The following is an 18501-nucleotide window of genomic DNA, read 5'->3' as shown; positions in this document are numbered from 1 at the left end:
CTTACGAAACTCATAAATTCTCACAAATCCCATTTTATGGATGGGAAGACCTAAGGTCAAATTTACCTCTGTAAATAGTTTGAATCCAAGTCCTGCATTCTTCCTGTCATATCAAAGAACTATTCTGCCATACCAGACAGCAAGAAAGTTCTTGAGAGGGTTTGCCGCTTTCCCAGCTGATGCTGCTGAATGAAGACAGGGCTTAAACAGGAAGCGTGATATCGTGGAACAAAGGTAAAATCTTCTGCGAAAGCAAAGGCCCTACAGATCTCAGCACAGAACTGATTGTGGCTGGAGCAGACACTGTCCCCCAGAAACATAGTGAGGATGGAGGCTGCAGCCTAGACAGTAATCCATGGGAATAACGGGGGAGGATGAGACAAGGGTCTTGCCTCCACTGTGACCCAGGATGACTGGAATTCATCGCAGAGGAACAAGGGCTCTGCAGAACACGTGTGGGGTGGGCCTGACTTCCCCCAGCAGGTTCAGGATGAGCCTGGTGCTCACAGGGATCGCCCCCAGGAGAGACTGTCCCTTGTCCCATGGCGAGGATAGGCCTCCAAGCCTGGGGCCCAGAGCAGTGCAGGAGGTGAGTCTGAGACAGATGGGGCAGATTCTAGAGGAAGTGGAAGCTGGTCCAGGCACTCAGGGTGGGAAGGGAGGGGCAGCACCAGGCAGAACAGCACATAAGGAAGACCTGACGAAGGGAAAACCATCATGGAAGGACAAGGGTGCAGCTGGCAAGCTGTCTGAGAAGATGGCTTCTGCCTCCTGCCATGATGGGCAGATGCCCAAGGAACAGCTCTGTTTGAGGTTCACAGGGCACAGGGGACAGAGAATGCCAGCGGACATTAGAAGAGAGAAAGCAAGGAGAAGGAGGGATCAGCGAGCTTGGAAGGCAGAAAGCATCAGAAGCTGCAGAAACACAGGGTGTGGGAGGAGCGGGGGCCTGAGACAAGAGGAAGGAGCAGCAGGAGGAGCAAAGGGGAAGGGGCTGAGGGAGATCAGAGGCGCCTTGAAGACGGAGCTCAGTTCATGATGAAACAGGGAGGCCTGCAGGGAGCAGGGCCTAAGGAAGGCACAGAGCAAGGCTACAGACTTCTCAGACAGACAGCCTGGGGCTCTGAAGGATGGGAGAGTTGACACTACTTTGGCAGAAGAAACCTGGTGGAATACTAAGAAGGGGAGATTTCGCTCACAGAGGGACTGGATGGGGCCTTTTCCTACTGATGAGAAGAGAAAGCAAGCCAACTGGAGTAGGGTTTTTGACTTAACCAACAGAAGGCCACCATGAAGAGATTTGTGGGATTCTCTTGGGGCTGTGTCCACCAACGTGAGCTGATAAAGGGTGAAGATCAGGTTTGTGAATGTGCATGTGGGCCCCAAATGCAAACAGATGATCAAAGATGTGGCACCTTTCCTGGTACGTATGTGCTATTTTTCTTCTTGCTAACAGAAGGCAGGACCAGTCATAATCAGAATGTGATCTGTGAAGTCAAACATGCTTGTGTCCTCCCAAGATGTATATGTTGAAGACCTAACCCCCAATGGGATGGTATGTGGAGGTAGGGCCTTGGAGAGGTAATTAGGTTTAGATGAGGTCATGAGGGTGGGACCCCGTGACAAGATCAGCATCCTTATAGGAAGAGGAAGGGAGACCAGAACTCTTGCTCTCTCTACCATGTGAGGATACAGAGAGAATGTGACCATCTGCAAGCCAGTAAGAGGACTCTCACCAGGAACCAAATCTGCCAAGACCTTGATTTTGGACTTCCTAGCCTCCAGAAGAAATGTGCAAAAATCAGTGTCTGTTGTTCAAACCACCTAGGCTATGGTATTTTGTGATGGCTGCCCACACAAGCTAAGAAATTGGGAATGTTAATTTGAATACCTGTAAATCATACAGGTGTTAGAGCCCAGCCCAGCTCATATATCTGTCCCTCTTAAAGGGCGGGAATTTTACCAGCAGTTAAGAACTCCTTAGGTTAGTGGGTTTATTCCAACCATAAGAAAGCACAAAGGAACACATTCTATCTGTTCATTATTCCAGAAGCCTGGTGGGAAGGAAATGATCCTGGGGCTAGAAATAGCAATTTAGAGGAGGAAGACCTGGGGAAAAGTATGGTGGAGAATTAAGACAGAATGAGACATGAAAGCTGAGGGCCAAATAGGGAAAACTAGAAAACTTTAATAGCTATTAATGAGGTCTTCACTTATAAAGTAAAACAAGATGTCTTGAAAGATGATGATATTAAAAAGGTCTTGAAAGAACGGCATGAAATGGGGGAACTAAGACGGAGTATAATACGGACTATAAAGACCGAGTATAGCAGTCTTAAGGACTGTTTCATGGAACAGGGGTAACAAGGGGAAGGTTCTACTTTTGGTGTGAGGGGTATGCTTCTAACAAAAAGAATCTCCAGTGAGTAACAACAAAATAGAAGAGAAAAGGAAAAGAAGATAACAGAAAACTGTTTGAGCATTCCAGAAACTGAACAGCACAAGGTGAGTTTCACCTTTTGCAATTGTGCTCTGAGGAAAGTGTGCCCTGTGGCTAAAACTCCAGCTGAAGATCCCACCCCCTTTGTGGCTGCAGGAACCAAGGGAAGGAGCCCAGAATAATCAGGATTGCTGGAGAGTTGGGGTTTGCAGGGACTCCCTGGAAACAAGAGAGCCAGGGAGAGAGAATCCCAAATTCTGGATATGAACTTTTCCCAATTCTCTGGCTGACCCCTGAATCATGCATTTATGAGACAGACTGAAAACCACAGGAAATGAAATCTGAGCTGTTTCTCCCTGCAGACTTGACAGTTTGCAGGTTGAGTGTAACTGAGTTAACTTCCTGTTAAATCGGAAACATTGACACTTTCTGGATCAATGTAATAGCACCTACAGGCTCTACGTTGTAACATTCATAATGTATATAATCCCAAACTACCATTCAGACAAAGACTGAGGGAAATGTGACCCCTTTTCATGGGAAAGAAGGATGCCAACCTCAGGATGACCTGGGCTTTTTTTTTTTTTTTTTAATTTATTTATTTATTTTGAGAGAGAGTCAGACATGGAGAGAGACAGCAGAAGAGGCACAGAGAGGGAGAGAGAGAATCTCAAGCAGGCTCCGCACCGTTAGTGTGGAGGCTGATGCGGGGTTTGAACTCACAAACTGTGAGATCATGACCTGAGCCGAAACCTAGAGTTGGACACTGAACCGACTGGGCCACCCAGGCACCCCAGGATGACCTCAGCTTTAAAGCAGCTATTATAGCTATGCTCAATGAGATAAAGAAAGGTATGCTTATGATGCATAAAAACATAAAGCGCCCCAGTTGATAACTGGAAATTATAAAAGAAAGATTAATAAGAAATTGTAAAGTTAAAAAAGACAACATGAGAAAAAAATCACTAGAGGAACTTTCTGTTAGCAAAATGGAAACGGTAAATCAAAGAATCAATGAACTTAAAGGCAGTTATAAGGAAGAGAGGAAAAATTGGGGAAAATAACGAGCAGAGCCTCAAGAACCTGTGGAACGATTTCACACGTTCTACATACAGGTAATTGTATTGTAGGTGGTGTCATTGCTTTGAGGCACTCTCAACCTGTAGTTTTTCCTCTACCTCTTTATATATTAAAAAACCCCAAGTTCACACCAATACTTTCAATTCCAATTCAATACCACATAATTCATTTTAGTTTTCATGTTTTCCATATTTGTACCTCCTTTTCCAGTAGCTCCCATTGTCTCCAATATATTTCCTCATCTCCTTGCAAATAGCTAATTTCCCAACCTTTCTTGGCTGCTGGCTCTCCCCCACATGGATCTAGATATCTAGTAGGGATGCCTCCCTTGCCTGAGACATCTACCTTGATTGGGTCTGCCAAGTAGCTTTTTGGTGAAAGATAAAAGAAAGCCAATAAAGTGTTTTGTTTCATTCTGAAAGAAGGTAAGAGAAGAGTTTGGAAGGGAAAGACAAGAGAAAAGCCAGTTATTTTTCTAAAATGCAAATTCATCACCTTTGGATCATGTGTATCCATCTATGTGTGCACACACATACACACACACACACACACACACACACACACACACACACAGCCCTGGAATGACTTCCCATTGCTCTAAGGCCCTGAATTCTATCACAAGGGTCCAGGAGGCTGCTGCTGACCTCCCCGGCCACTTTCCTCCTCTTTTCCCAAATTCCCAACATAGGGGTCCTCTATGAGCTCCTTTAATGCTCCATTTTCTCTCTTGCCACAGGGCCTTTGTATGTGCTATTTACGTCTCTCAGTGTTCTAACCTCCCCTTTCATTTGGGTGACTTATTCTTCAAATCCCTGCTGAAGCACCATCTCCTCTTCTGGAAGCCCTCCTTAATCCCCCTAGATATGGTCAGATTATATTATTATTTATTGTTTTATTCATTTTCTCACAGAACACAATGGCTTTTTTCTCCACTGGTCATTATGCACTTATATCTGTGTCTGACTAATGTCACCTTTCCTCATCAAACTGTGAGTGATGTAACAATAACAATGTCTCTTTTTGATCTTGATAGTGTCCCTGGCTTGTGACCAGTACTGACACATAGCAGCTGCTCAATACATACTGTCCATGTGAATAAATTCTTTGTAATTTTAGAACCGCAGGTTGTTAATCAACAAACATGTTATCTGTCTATTTTTAAAATAATTATTTATTTTTTAGAGAGAGAGACAGAGCACGAGTTTGGGAGGGGCAGAGAGAGAGGGAGACACAGAATCTGAAGCAGGCTCCAGGCTCTGAGCTGTCAGCACAGAGCCTGACGCAAGGCTTGGACTCAAAAACTGTGGGATCTTGACCTGAGCCAAAGTCAGACACTTAACTGACTGAGTCACCCAGGTGCCCCATGTCTATTTCGATTAAAAGGAAAAGAATAGAGAAATAATATGATAAATATAGTGAGACAAGGGAACATAAAAATTGGTGAAGGATCCTGAAAGCTCTTAGATCTAGGAGTTTATACGTTTTATCAGTTAGAAGAACAACAAAAACCACAACGAATGGTCTGACTAATGTATACAAGAACATCATGTGGGGAATCCTTTACCTAAAAAAAATTTAATGTAAAGCATAAATGTTTGGTTCACATCATTATTTGGTGATTCACAGTCATTAAACTGTTAGTCCTTTCAAAGGTAGAATAAAGTTCCATTCAAAATCCAAATGTGAGTATTTATGCATGTTTTGGAACTAGAAAAAGTGATTTCAAATATACCTGAAAGAAAAGATATTTGGTAACAGTCAACAAAGTGTTTTTTTTTTAAGGAAGAATAAAGGATAACCTCACCCAAAGAGGAGAACTTTTGCTAAAGTTATTATAATCCAAACAATACGGGTAGTAAAACTTGTGCTAAAGTTATTACAATCAGAACAATATGGTTGGGCATAGAATAAGTAAATAAGTTGATGGAGCAGAATTGAGAATCAAAACATGGTTCATATATGCAACTTAATATATGACAAGGATGACAAGTGATCAATAAAATATGGATAATATATTTAACACATGGTATTGTTAAATGATCTATTCATTTGTATGAAAACAGGGTAAAAAAAAATATATATCCTAATACATACTCAAAAACAATTCTGAAGGGCACCTGGGTGGCTCAGTCAGTTAAGCATCTGACTTTGGCTCAGGTCATGACCTCACAGTTTGTGAGTTCAAGCCCCGCATTGGGCTCTGCACTGACAGCTCAGAGCCTGGAGCCTGCTTTGGATTCTGTGTGTCCCTCTCTCTCTGCCCCTACCCTGCTCATGCTTGGTCTCTTTCTGTCTCTCAAAAAAAAAAAAAGTTACAAAAATTTAAAAAATTTAAAAAACAGTTTGAGAATAGCCCTTGTGTCCACCAACAAAAGAACAGATATATAAGCAATGAAATACTACAATAAATGGAAACAAAGTATTGCTGCACACAACAGCATGAATGAATCTCACAGACACAAAGAGCATAGACTGTAATTCCAATCATGTGAAGTTCTAGAACAGGCACAACAAACCTATGGTTGAAAAAATAATCAGAACAGTGGTTGCCCCTGGGTGTGGGGTAGGGGTGACAACTGACTGGGGAGGGGTATGAGGGCACTTCCCAGTGTGATGGCCACGTTCTGTATCTTGACAGGAGTTTGGGATACACAGGTCTATGGATTTGTTCAAACTCTATACGTGTACACTTAAGAATCATTTCTTACCAAAATCTCTGGGATGAAGCAAAAGTGGTTCTAAGAGGGAAGTTCATAGCACTGCAGGCCTCACTTAAGAAACCAGAGAAATCTCAAATAACAATTTAACATTACACTTAAAGGGAACAGAAAAAGAAGAACAGGTGAAGCCCAGAGCTAGTAGAAGGAAGGAAATAATAAATACCAGAGCATAAATAAATGAGAGAGAGATTAAAAAGACAATAGAAAATATCAATGAAACTAAGAGCTGGTTCTTCAAAAGGATAAACACAATTGAGACATCTTTAGCTAGACTCAGCATGAAAAATGGGGAAAGGACTCAAATAAATGAAATCAGAAACAAAAGAGGAGGCGAAATTATAACTGATACCTCAGAAAACCAAAAGTCTTAAGCAAGTGTTATGAATAATTATATGCCAACAAAGTGGACAACCTAGAAGAAATAAATAAACATTTTACTGTCTTCTGAGACTGAATCATGGTGAATAGACCGATTACTAGTAAGGAGATTGTATCAGTAATCAAAAACTTCCCAACAAATATAAGGGCAGGACCAGACAGTTTCACTGGTGAGTTCTACCAAACATTCAAAGAATATGTAATACCTATACTTCTCAAACTCTTTCGAAAAAACTTCAGGAAACACTTCTAAACTCATTTTATGAGGCTGGAATTACACTTATACCAAAACCAGACAAAGACAATATAAAAAAAGACAATTACAAGTCAATATTCCTGATGAATTTTGATACAAAAATCCTCAATAAAACATTAGCAAACCAAATTCAATGATACATTGAAAGGATCATACACTATGGCCAAGTGGGATTTATTCCAGAGATGCAAGGATGGTTCAACATCCACAAGTCAATCAACATCACACACAGCATTAACAAAATGAGAGATAAAAATCATACGATCATCTCAGTAGATACAGAAAAAGCATTTGATACAATTCATTCATTTATGATGAAAACTCTCAAGGAAGTGGGTACAGAGGGAACATATCTCACCATAATAAAAGCCTCATATGACAAGCAATGGTTAACATCATACTCAATGGTGAAAAGCTGAAAGCTTTCCTTCTAAGATCCGGATAAAGACAGGATGCTCACTCTCCCCATTTTTATTCAACACAGTATTGGAAGGCCTAGCCAGAGGAATTAGGCAAGAAAAAGAAATAAGAGGCATCCAAATTGGAAAGGAAGAAGTAAAACTGTATTTGCAGATGACATGATCCTATATATAGAAAACTCTAAATCCTCCAACAAAAAACTGTTAGAACTAATAAATGAATTCAGTCAAGTTGCAAGATACAAAATTAATATACAAAAATATGTTTCATTTTAACACACTAATAACAAACTGTTAGAGAAATCAAGAAAACAATCTCATTTACAATTGCATCAAAAAGAATAAAATACTTAGGAAAAAATTTAACCACGGATGTGAAAGACCTGTATGTACATTGAAAACTATGAGACTGATGAAGAAACTGAAGAAGATACAAATAAATGGAAAGCTATTCCATGTTCATGGATTAGAAGAACTAATATTGTTAAAATGTCCACACCACCCAAAGCAATCTATAGATTCAGTGCAATCTCTATAAAAATTCTAATGGCATTTTTTACAGAACTAGAACATATTATTCTCAAATTTACATAGAACCACAAAGAAAACTCAAATAGCTAAAAAATCTTGAGAAAAAAGAACAAAGAGGTATCATAGTCCTTGATTTCCAACTATTCTGTAAAGCTACAGTAATCAAAACAGTATGGTATTGGCAAGAAAACAAAAACAGAAACAGAATAGAGAACTCAGAAATAAACCCATGCCTACCTGGTAATTAATTTATAACAAAGGAGCAAAGAGTACACAATGAGGAAACGACAGTCTCTTCAATAAAGGGTGTTGGACAGCCACATGCAAAAGAATGAAACTGAACCACCATCTTATACCATATACAAAAATCAGCTCAAAATGGATTAAAGACTTGAACGCTAGACCTAAAACCACAGAACTCCTAGAAGAACACAGGTGGCAAGCTCCTTGACCTTAATCTTAGCAATGTTTTATATTGGATTTGGCTTCAAAGGCAAGGGAAACAAAAACAGAAATAAACTAATGGGACCACATCAAACCAAAAAGCGTCTGAACATCAAAAGACGCCATCAACAAAATGAAAAGGCAGGTTACTGAATGGGAGAAGATATTTGCAAATAATGTATCCAATAAGAAGTTAATATCTAAATAGACAAAGAAATCATGTAACTCAGCATCAACAACAAACAACCTGATTACAAAATGGGTGAAGGATCTGACTAGACATTTTTCCAAAGACATACAGATGGCCAAGAGGTACATGAAATCTGGAAATGCATCAACAGAATAGGATGGAGTGAAGAATGGACAGAGGGATAGCTCAGATGGATGGTTATATAATAAATCATACAGAGCAAGGTATTCATTCTAAAACCTAGGTGGTGGGTAATGGCTAGCCTCTGTAAATTCTATCAAGCTCTCTGTATGCTTGAAAATTTTCCAAAATGAAATCTTGGGAAAAATAAATAAATTTCAGGTGTGCTTAGTATTTAAATATAGAGCAAAACCCCCAATAAGATAGTACAGGAAACTTTAAAAAGCACTTACAACCCTGGAGTGAAGAGAGATTTTTAAATAAACCAAAAAAACCGGGGTGCCTGGGTGGCTCAGTTGGTTGAGCGTCCGACTTCGGCTCAGGTCATGATCTTGCGGTTCATGAGTTTGAATCCCGCGTCAGGCTCTGTGCTGACAGCTCAGAGCCTGGAGCCTGCTTCGGATTTTGTGTCTCCCTCTCTCTCTGCCCCTTTCCTGCTCATGCTCCTGTCTCTCTCTGTCTCTCAAAAATGAATACACGTTAAAAAATTTTAAATACCCCAATGTTTATAGCAGCACTCTCAACAATAGCCAAATTATGGAAAGAGCCTAAATGTCCACCAACTGATGAATGGATAAAGAAATTGTGGTTTATATACACAATGGAATATTACGTGGCAATGAGAAAGAATGAAATATGGCCTTTTGTAGCAAAGTGGATGGAACTGGAGAGTGTTAATGCTAAGTGAAATAAGTCATACAGAGAAAGACAGATACCATATGTTTTCACTCTTATGTGGATCCTGAGAAACTTACCAGAAGACCATGGGGGAGGGGAAGAAAAAAAAAAGAGGTTAGAGAGGGAGAGAGCCAAAGAGACTTAAAAACTGAGAACAAACTGAGGGCTGATGAGCGGTGGGAGGGCGGGGAGGTGGGTGATGGGCATTGAGGAGGGCACCTGTTGGGATGAGCACTGGGTGTTGTATGGAAACCAATTTGAAAATAAATTTCATATTTAAAAAATTTTTTAAATAAATAAGTAAATAAACAAACAAAAAAACCCCAAGAAACATAGAGAGAACAGATGCATATTTTTGACTAGAAGAATATTAACTGCTTTTGGAAGCCAAAGGATATCATAAACAGTATCAAAAGAATAACAGATGTGGTAAGGGGAACTAACTGTATCATACATGGAGACAAAGGGTTAACACCCCTAATATAAAAAGGCTTCCTATAAATTTCTAAGAAACCAGCATACAACCCAATAGAAAAACAGGTAAAGGCATGTACATATAATAAACAGCAGCTAAAATGTGAATCCCAGTAACTGTGCGAGAAGACAGTAAAGGGGTATCTCCAGCAGTTAGGTGAAAAGGCAGACCAAAACAAAAGGAAGTAATGCTTTTCATCTTTGGATTGGCAAATTGGTAAATATCGATTGCCTTCAGTGCTGGTAAGGATGTTGGAAGGTGGGCACCATACATTCCTAGTGGAGCGTAAATATTCACAAACTTGTAGAAAAGCAGCTTGGCAGGAAGAATGCCCCTGAGATAGGCATAGTATGATCCCACTGTTATAAAATAAAAATCTTCAAATTTTGGAGCAATGAGAAAAGTGTGAAAAGAGACATGCCCAACTATTAAAACTGACACCTAAGGACAGGGGTTGGTACACTATGGCCTGAGCACCAAATCTGTCAGGTCACCTGGATTCTTATAGCCCATGAGCTAAGAATGGTATTTATACCCTTTTAAAGGGTTACCTAATTATCTACACAATATCCTCTATGTTGCCTCTTAGCCAACAAAGCCTAACATACTTATTATATGGCCTTTAAGGAAAAGTTTACTGACTCTTGCTTCAGGGGGGATTGTGGTTTCTTGGTTGTCTTTTTCCCCCTTACTTCTCTGTATTGTTCTTATTTTTATAATAATATCCTGGGAGTGAAGAAACCAGGGAGACCAGTTAGGAAGCTACCAGAAGGGACCAGGTGAAAGAGAACGGTGCTTTGGAATAGGATGGGGGCTGCAGAGATGGAAAGAAAGAGGCAGATTTTGTTTGAACCTATGGGAGTTGCCAAGGGATTGGACATGGATGGTGAGGCAGAGAGAAATCAAGGGTGACTCGCAGGTTTCAGTCATTCGTTGAATTGGTGGAACCACTAAGCTGGAAAAATTGGGGAGGAAAATGGAGGAGAAAGCTCTGCTTTGGACCTGTAACGGTTGGGACTAGAACTGTGAGAACCAGATGACTAGACGGAGGTGATGAGAGCTGCCTTGACTGTGGAGGGGGAAGCTGAGTGGGAATACCAATGTGAGAGTACTCATCATGTAGACGGCACTTAGAGCTGTCTGGAAGCACTGGAGAGGGAGAAGAGGAGGGGACCGAGGGTCTGCCTGGTGACACAGTACCCAGCCCCACCGGCGCCTACTTCTGCTGATGGACGTCTCTGACGCTACTCTCCAACTGCCTGGATTCCTCCAAATCACCTCTTCCAAAGTGTCCTTTTCCCACTGGCCAAGAACACCATCCATGGCTTCAGAGTAGACACCCTGACCCTTCCTTACAGCCTATGCCCAAATGCTTACCTGGACAACGAGGACAACCAGCTGCTATTGTTTCTCCATCTCGCACCTGCCTCCCCCAGTGGGAGATAAGTTCAAGTGCCAGTCGCTTCCAGTGTGCCCTGCCATGGGTCCCCGGCCCAGCCATGTGCAGCCACTTTTTATTCATGCCATGCTTTTACCTGAGAACACCAAGAAGGACTCACCAAGGAGCTGGTGTAGGTGGGGTCTGAGGTGTCATCCTGGAGGTAGCGGGAAAGGCCAAAGTCAGACACCTTGCATACCAGGTTACTGTTGACCAGGATGTTCCTAGCAGCCAGGTCCCGATGCACGTAGTTCATCTCAGCCAGGTACTTCATGCCCGCAGCGATGCCCCTGAGCATCCCTACCAGCTGGATCACTGTGAACTGCCCATCATTTTGCTGTAACAAGACATAAAGGGCACTGGGATCAAGATGGGCTTCAGTGGTTAAACAGAAGCCACAGGACCACGGCCCTGCTGCTTGTCAGCCTCTGTCTGTGACTGGCCACGCTGCTCACTGTGTCCTTCTCCCTCCCCCCTCCCCCATCCCTCTCCTTGAATGCTCTGCTCTCTCCTTGCCAACCCTGTTGATTCTATCTCCAAAATACATCTCAAAGCCATCCACGCCTCTCCATCTCTACTGCCTCCATTCTAACCAAGTCACCATCATCCATCACCTGTAACAGCCTCCCCACACCTGCCTCTCCCCAATCCATTCTCTACACAGCAGCTAGAGCCAGTTTTGCAAAACATAAATCAGGCCATGCCACTCCCTGGCTTCAAGCTCTGTAACAGCTTCCCATTCATTGCATTAGGGAAAAGCTCCAAACTCCTCCTCATGGTCCACGGGACCCCAGGGGATCGGCCACCACCTCACCTGTCAGCCACAGTGACTGGTGACCTCTCAGTCCTTTCCCAAGCCAAGGTCTTCCTTCCTTATGGCACCTACACCTGCCGTCCCCTCTGCTCTTCCTCACAATCAACACTTACCTGCCCTTAAGGTCTCCACTAAGTGTTCCTTTTTCAGAGAGAATGTCTCTATAACTACTCCCCTCCTCCAAATATGACTAGCACTTTCTTACTATCTTCTTGTCTTTTATGAATGCTCTTATTCTTCTTCTTAGCATATCACAAGTTTTAGGTGTGTATGTGTAACACCTATCCATCTGCCTCTGCTGCTTGGCTCTCTGAAGACAAGACCCTCTCTCCTGTGGCTACCATTGTACTCCCAGTGCTAAGAACTTTAAATAGAAAAGGCTCAATAAACATGTGCTCCATTAGTGACTACTACATCTCTCCCTGTTTCCAGAATTAAATGCTTAAGGTGTCTTCCTTGGGTCCTACCAGAGCTGTCAACCTTGACATTGGGATAGCCATATGCACCTCAAAGGGATTAGTGGCAGGAGAAACACACACACAACGTATGGCATTGACCCTCTTAGCGAATGGGAGCCAAGCTGCAGTGCTGCCCCTCTCCAGTCACCGGTGGGCTCACTGTTTCCTGGGTGGATGCTCTCCTTCAAGGTTTGGCGACAGACCTCAGTGAATGTATCAACCTTCCTCCTGCCTCCCCAAAGCCCTTGGGTCTTGGCTTCTGCACACACTGGTTACATCAGTGGACCCTGTGCTTTGCTGCCAATAACACATTTTCTCTTCTAGTCCAGCCCCAGCTGCTCCGCCGAAGGACGATAAGTAGTATTCTGTTAAGTAGAGCTTGGCCCAGGCATTGAGAGGCTTTGACTGGGGGAGAGGTGAGAGGAGGTAGAACACCCTGGGTCTAGTCTAAGTTACTGCTGGACACAGACCCTGGGCAAGGCAGCCACTCCCCAGCTCCCTCCTGTGAAACAGCACACATAAACGTGCACAGCTCCCATTTACTGAGCACCTACTGCATGTGAGGTGATATACAACACAGTCACATGCACTACCTCACTTAAGTGTGTGTGAGACACAGCATCTATGCATGCACTCCTAAAAAAGCATTTTCCATGCAAAAATAAATATGGAAAAACAAAACAGCCATTGAAAAACTACCCTGTGTATTAGAGAAAACCCCACCAATCAAACAGTCTAACCATGATAGTGTGAATGTTGAAGACTTCCTTCTGCGAGACTGCAAGCCCAGGTCTGTGTTCTAGGGCTACGCCCCTTGATCAATCAGAGTGAGCAAACTGACGCTCCCTCCACACCTTCCTGAGATGCCTCCCAGAAGAGAACCCCCAAACACACTGGGATTGACACACCCCAAGCTCCAGGCTGTTTCTAACTCAAACCTTAACCACCTCCCACCCTGCCTGGAATGCTTTCCCTGCAATATTTTCTTCTAACCAACTCCAAAAGGAAGTGCAGATCTGCTTTTTGGAAACCCTGACTGTTGTTCAGCACATGGTGCCCATCTGCGAGAGCTGGATGTGCTGTGAGTGATACGAATCCTCCTCCTTGCTAATGAACTTCAATCAACACCTCCTCGAGAAGTTAGCCAGGCTTTTGCGAACACCATTCATTTTCTCTAAGTAGGTCTCTAGGGACCTGCCTCCCCAGAAAGTTGTCATGCAACTTCTGTATGTTGGAAAATGTATCTCAGCTGCAAGTCACAAGGGTCACATTTTTCCAATTCAGTTTGTTACTTCCTCTCTGTAAGTGTAGACAACAATGTGGTTAAAAATGAATGTCTCCCAAAAGAAGCTGCTTGTAGATAGATTCTGGGGAGGGGATCGGTGGTGGTTGTAAACAGCTCTGGGAAGAGAAATGTTGGAAGAATGCACAGCAATAGGTCTGTTTCTACTTTAAATCACTGAAGCCTTCATGGAACAGCTTTACCATCTGATTTGTTTTAATATTTAGGTCAGTCACCCTTATAGGTTCTGGGGTCAACGAAGGCCAAGAAGTGGTTAAAAGTCCAGGCTTTTGGGGAGCCTGGGTGGCTCAGTCGGTTAAGCATCTGACTTCAGCTCAGGTCATGATCTCACGGTTTGTGGTTTGAGTCCCAGGTTGGGCTCTGTGCTGACAGCTCGGAGCCTAGAACCTGCTTCGGATTCTGTGTCTCCCTCTCTCTCTTTGCCCTTCCTCTGCTTGTGCTCTCTTTCTCTCAAAAATAAATGAATAAACATTAAAAAAAAAAAAAAAGTCCAGGCTTTGGAGACAGACAGACCTGGCCTGGACCCAGGCTCTGCCGCTCACTGGCTGTGTGCCCTTGGCATGTCATTTAACTTCTAGAGCCACATCATTCCCACATCTGTAAAATAAGAACATAGCGTCCATTCTTCATAGGATTTTGGTGAGGTTAAATGAGACAGTATACATGAAAGGGCTTAGCTCGGTGCTCGTGAATACTAAGACAGCAACAACTGCTGCTATTATCAGCCAAGCCATCATGTCTCACAAATCAGCTCTCCCAGAGCCTGGTGAGAGAGTCTGAGGACACCGGGAGCCAGGACTACAGGTTCCTCGCAGCTTCCTGGTAAGCTAGGGACACATCCTAGGATCCCTGCCATAGGAGAACCTCGCTCACAGGGCATTCTGAGCTCTACAGGTTGGCAGCTGCAGTTAAACAAAAAAACCCCAACACCCACATCCCAACTGTAGCAGTGGATGACAGAGGCCTAATGATGCAGGCTTGAAGTTTGGATCAATTAATTAACTAACATGATTTTTTCTATTTCTTGACTTTTGAATGGCAAGTCATTCTTGATAGAATGTGTTTTGATCCTCCTTTGTGCAAGGCAGGCAACAGTTTATTGCTTTTCAGAGAAGATAAAGGAAGTCCAGAGAGTTTAAGTGATCAGCCTTAAATCATTCTGTGTGGCTTTGACTTCTAACAAGAATCTAAGTCCAGGATAGCAAATTACTTCTGCACTGACATTCCATCTGTGATCAACTGGTAACGCCTTCCTCAAATGTTGTGTGGAGAAGAAGGCTGTGTAGAAGCTTTGCAGCAAAAAGTGACATGATTGATTAATGATGTCTGCCATGGTCATAGAAAAAGAAAGTAGAGACATGTGTGCCTGAAATATGCTACTCTTATTTGAATCTTTAAACTCCTGTCCAGGGTCTTTTCCATGGAATATGGACTTTGTAATGGCAACATATTTTCTTTAGAACCTGCAGGGTAATCACATTTCATGATAAGACAGGATTGTGCTTGTTGAGTTCATAATCCTGGTGAAACTTACAGACACAAACCTATTAAGATTCCCTGACACATTCAACTGTTTTAGTTTCGGTTCATTGGTCTAACTTCCCAAGAAGAACTTCCAAAGACAGGAACATCAGCATACAAAGATGTACAAGACAGAAAAAGCCCAGTTCTCTCACTGACTTTGAAAAGGATCAGGCTCCAGGGTGATCACATGGTAAAAATACAGTACAGTGAAGTGATTTAAACTTTCTTCCCTTCATGAAGTGCTTTCTGCTGAAATTGCTTTTTGGCAAATTCACTGAAGCCACTTGCTGGCCCTTTTATTAGGCAGGAAGGATTTAGGTATTTCAACTTTCATTGACAAATCCACTTCAGGAAATGAAACCCTTATTTGATTTGTTTGAAGAGAATGAATCATAGATTTTTTTTTTTTTTAACTGTAAGAGCCCTACCTTTCAAGATCATTCAATTCCAATGCCTTTAGTTTATAGATTGGGAAACTGAGTTAACAGATTTGCTCAAGGCCACCGGTGACTCATGGTGGAGCACAAAGCAGAACCTAGGTCTCGGGATGTCCAATCTGGTATTCTCTTCCCGATCTCTGGGTTATGGTCATGGGCTCCAGCCCATGAATAAGCCTCCCTGATAAGAAATGTCTGAATTTGACATTGCTCAGTAACTTCCAAGAGTCTTTCAGTTATGACTGTCTGTAGATGACCCAGCAGCAACTACAAGGTCAGGCTAGGCAAGAAGGTCTTACAGAGCATGTTGAACTTTTTGGCTGTGGCACAGGACATTGAGGAGGGCTTCAGGGACCATTCCTAAGATTATGCAAGAGACACCAGTGCCAACAAGGATATATTAAATAATGGATTTGCATGCTACATAATCCATGGCATAGACATTTAAAAAATGAATAATACTGAACCTCTTGAATGTGTGGTTAGAAAATAAGTGTTTCTAATCCTTTCAGAAGGTGAAAGACTCTAAGTCCTGCAATGGGAGAGGAGCAGTGGGTGGGCTGTGAGAAGCCAGTGTGCCCATTGGATCCCCAGTGGCCACAGCCGCCCAGACGCTGACCCAGAGCTGGAGCTGCAGCCACTCCCCAAAGCCACCACGCCCAGTGTAAACGACCATGGCCAGTTTGGCGTGTGTGTGTCAGGGTAGGGGCAGTTGCACAAATTGAGGACTAACTCTTTTCCTTTATTCTCTGAATGGTGATCCTAAAATTATACTACTTCCCAAAAGATGGACCCTGCAGAACTGAACTGATGACCTACTTTTCAATTTTACCAAGCAGCAGATACATCAATTAATGCTGCTATGCTCCAGGGTTTGGTAGTAAGGCTGAAATTAGATTTATAGATTACCTGCCTCCATGCCGTGCGAGGAGTCAGAAACGCTTCATTTCCCTCTCCTCCTTGCGCTGCCTGCTCTGGCCGTCCCTTACTTGCCATCCTTTCTCCTCTGCCTCCCTGTGTTCCTCTCTTGCCCCTGGCTCTTCTCCCACTGCCCAGGCCTCATCATCGTGACAAATACTGGTGTCTACCATGCCCCCATGTCCTGGGCCTCACACAGAAATAGCCCTGTGTGGAGCATCTGTGTGGGGTTCTGATTTTCTGTAGCCTCCTGAGAATGAATCTCCTTGTTCCCCTGCATGTTCCAGGGAGAAAGTCTGATCACAGTCTTCAAATCATGTTGTGACTCTGTGAAGTACAATCAGTTCACTTGTAGGAAATAAATGACTCCTAAAAAGGTCTGGAGGCTGGTTCCAGAAAATCCTTTTTCTCCTAACATGGCCTTCTATTCACATTTATTTGGCTGTCTTCACAAGAAGATCCCTGATCACGAATGAATGCCCCCAGGAAAGCATGGTCTCTTCCTGACTCTGACATGAGAGGTCTAGCCACAAGAATAAGAGTCCACGGACGCTTAGGATGACTACAATTCCCCTGTCACTCCCAAACCTTTTTGTGCCAGAAATGGTTTTTCATGTTTTTTCTGTTTTGTTTTGTTTTTAATCCAAGTAGCATTCACCAGGTGATCACTGTGTTGGGCACTGGGGGTTTCAAAATAAAAGGCATAACCCATACCCTGAAGGAGCCTGTACCAGGCAAAGTACATCCACCCCATCATTTGCCCCCCCATTCCCCCCTCCAAAAATAAGCTACTATTGCCTAATAACCCAGAGGAGGCAAAAGTGTGTGTTTGCCCTGCCAAGGTAGCTTCAGTATGTGCAAATGCAGCTTCTAGACAGGTCCCCCAGCTACCCTTTCACACCGCAGTCCCCAAGCCCTGCTTCTGAACTTTGGAGCCACCACCAGCTGCTGAAAGGTTACCAGATAGGCCATGCTGGCTCTGGACTTTGAATACACTGCTCAATTGTTCCATCATACCTGCCTGCTCCCCCGTCTGCCTGTGGGTTCCTCATTCTACAATCAGATAATTCTCTCTCCTCCTTGAAGCCTTCCCGGGTTTCCCCAGGAAGATTTCAGTTCTTCTTGGCTTACAATACTTCTTTACGCCACACACAGAAACAAAAAGCAGAATCTAAGTGGATGATTGCTGGACACTTTGGGCACCAAGGTCCTCAGCGCAGGGACCTCTGTGGCAGGTTGTGGTCTCTCAGGTGGGCACAACAGGACCTCCCATCCCTTATGTATAAGACGACGCCATGCTGCTGTTCCCCATCAAGATGTGGGGCACATTTCCTCCCCTTGAACCTGGGGGTCATATCACAGTAGTTGAAGGGTACTGTGGGACTTGAAGCTAGGTTCCAAAAGCGGTCCAGCTTCTGCCTTCATCTCGTGGGATGTTAATTCTTGGGACCCAGCTTGTTGTGAGGAAGCCCAAGCAGGCCACCTGGAGAGATGCCAGCTGACACCCAACATCAACTGTCAGACAGAGGAGTGAGTGAGGCTTTGGATGATTCTAGGCCCCAGATCTTGAAGTACCCCAGCTGATTGCACATGGAACAGAGATATCCCCACCGAGCTCTGCCCAGATTGCAGACTCATGAACAAAATAAATTGTGCTAAGCCACGGAAGTTAGGTGATCTGTTACATAGCATTAGAGCAATGTCTCTTTCATCTCTATAGGCCCAGCACCCAGTACGGGGTGTGACCATAGCACTCACCCCATGAATATTTCAAGACCAAGTGTATGAATGATACTTTAATCTGCAGCCACAGCTACT

At 43.3% G+C, this 18501-nt stretch overlaps 1 protein-coding gene across 2 annotated transcripts in view; it reads right to left on the bottom strand.

Moving 5' to 3' along the window:
- EPHB1 (EPH receptor B1) overlaps positions 1-18501 on the bottom strand; it is a 431880-nt gene that overhangs the window by 39753 nt on the left and 373626 nt on the right. For both annotated transcript variants that reach the window (XM_040480245.1, XM_040480246.1), the window contains exon 12: positions 11351-11566. In XM_040480245.1, the coding sequence (XP_040336179.1) occupies positions 11351-11566 (216 nt within the window). The remainder of the gene's footprint in view (positions 1-11350; positions 11567-18501) is intronic.

The sequence above is a fragment of the Herpailurus yagouaroundi genome, unplaced genomic scaffold (assembly GCF_014898765.1).
Source record: "Herpailurus yagouaroundi ecotype Mexico unplaced genomic scaffold, PumYag 159, whole genome shotgun sequence".
Lineage (NCBI taxonomy): Eukaryota > Metazoa > Chordata > Mammalia > Carnivora > Felidae > Herpailurus > Herpailurus yagouaroundi.
Note: the sequence above shows the minus strand (reverse complement) of the source record. Positions and strands in the feature narration are given on the sequence as shown.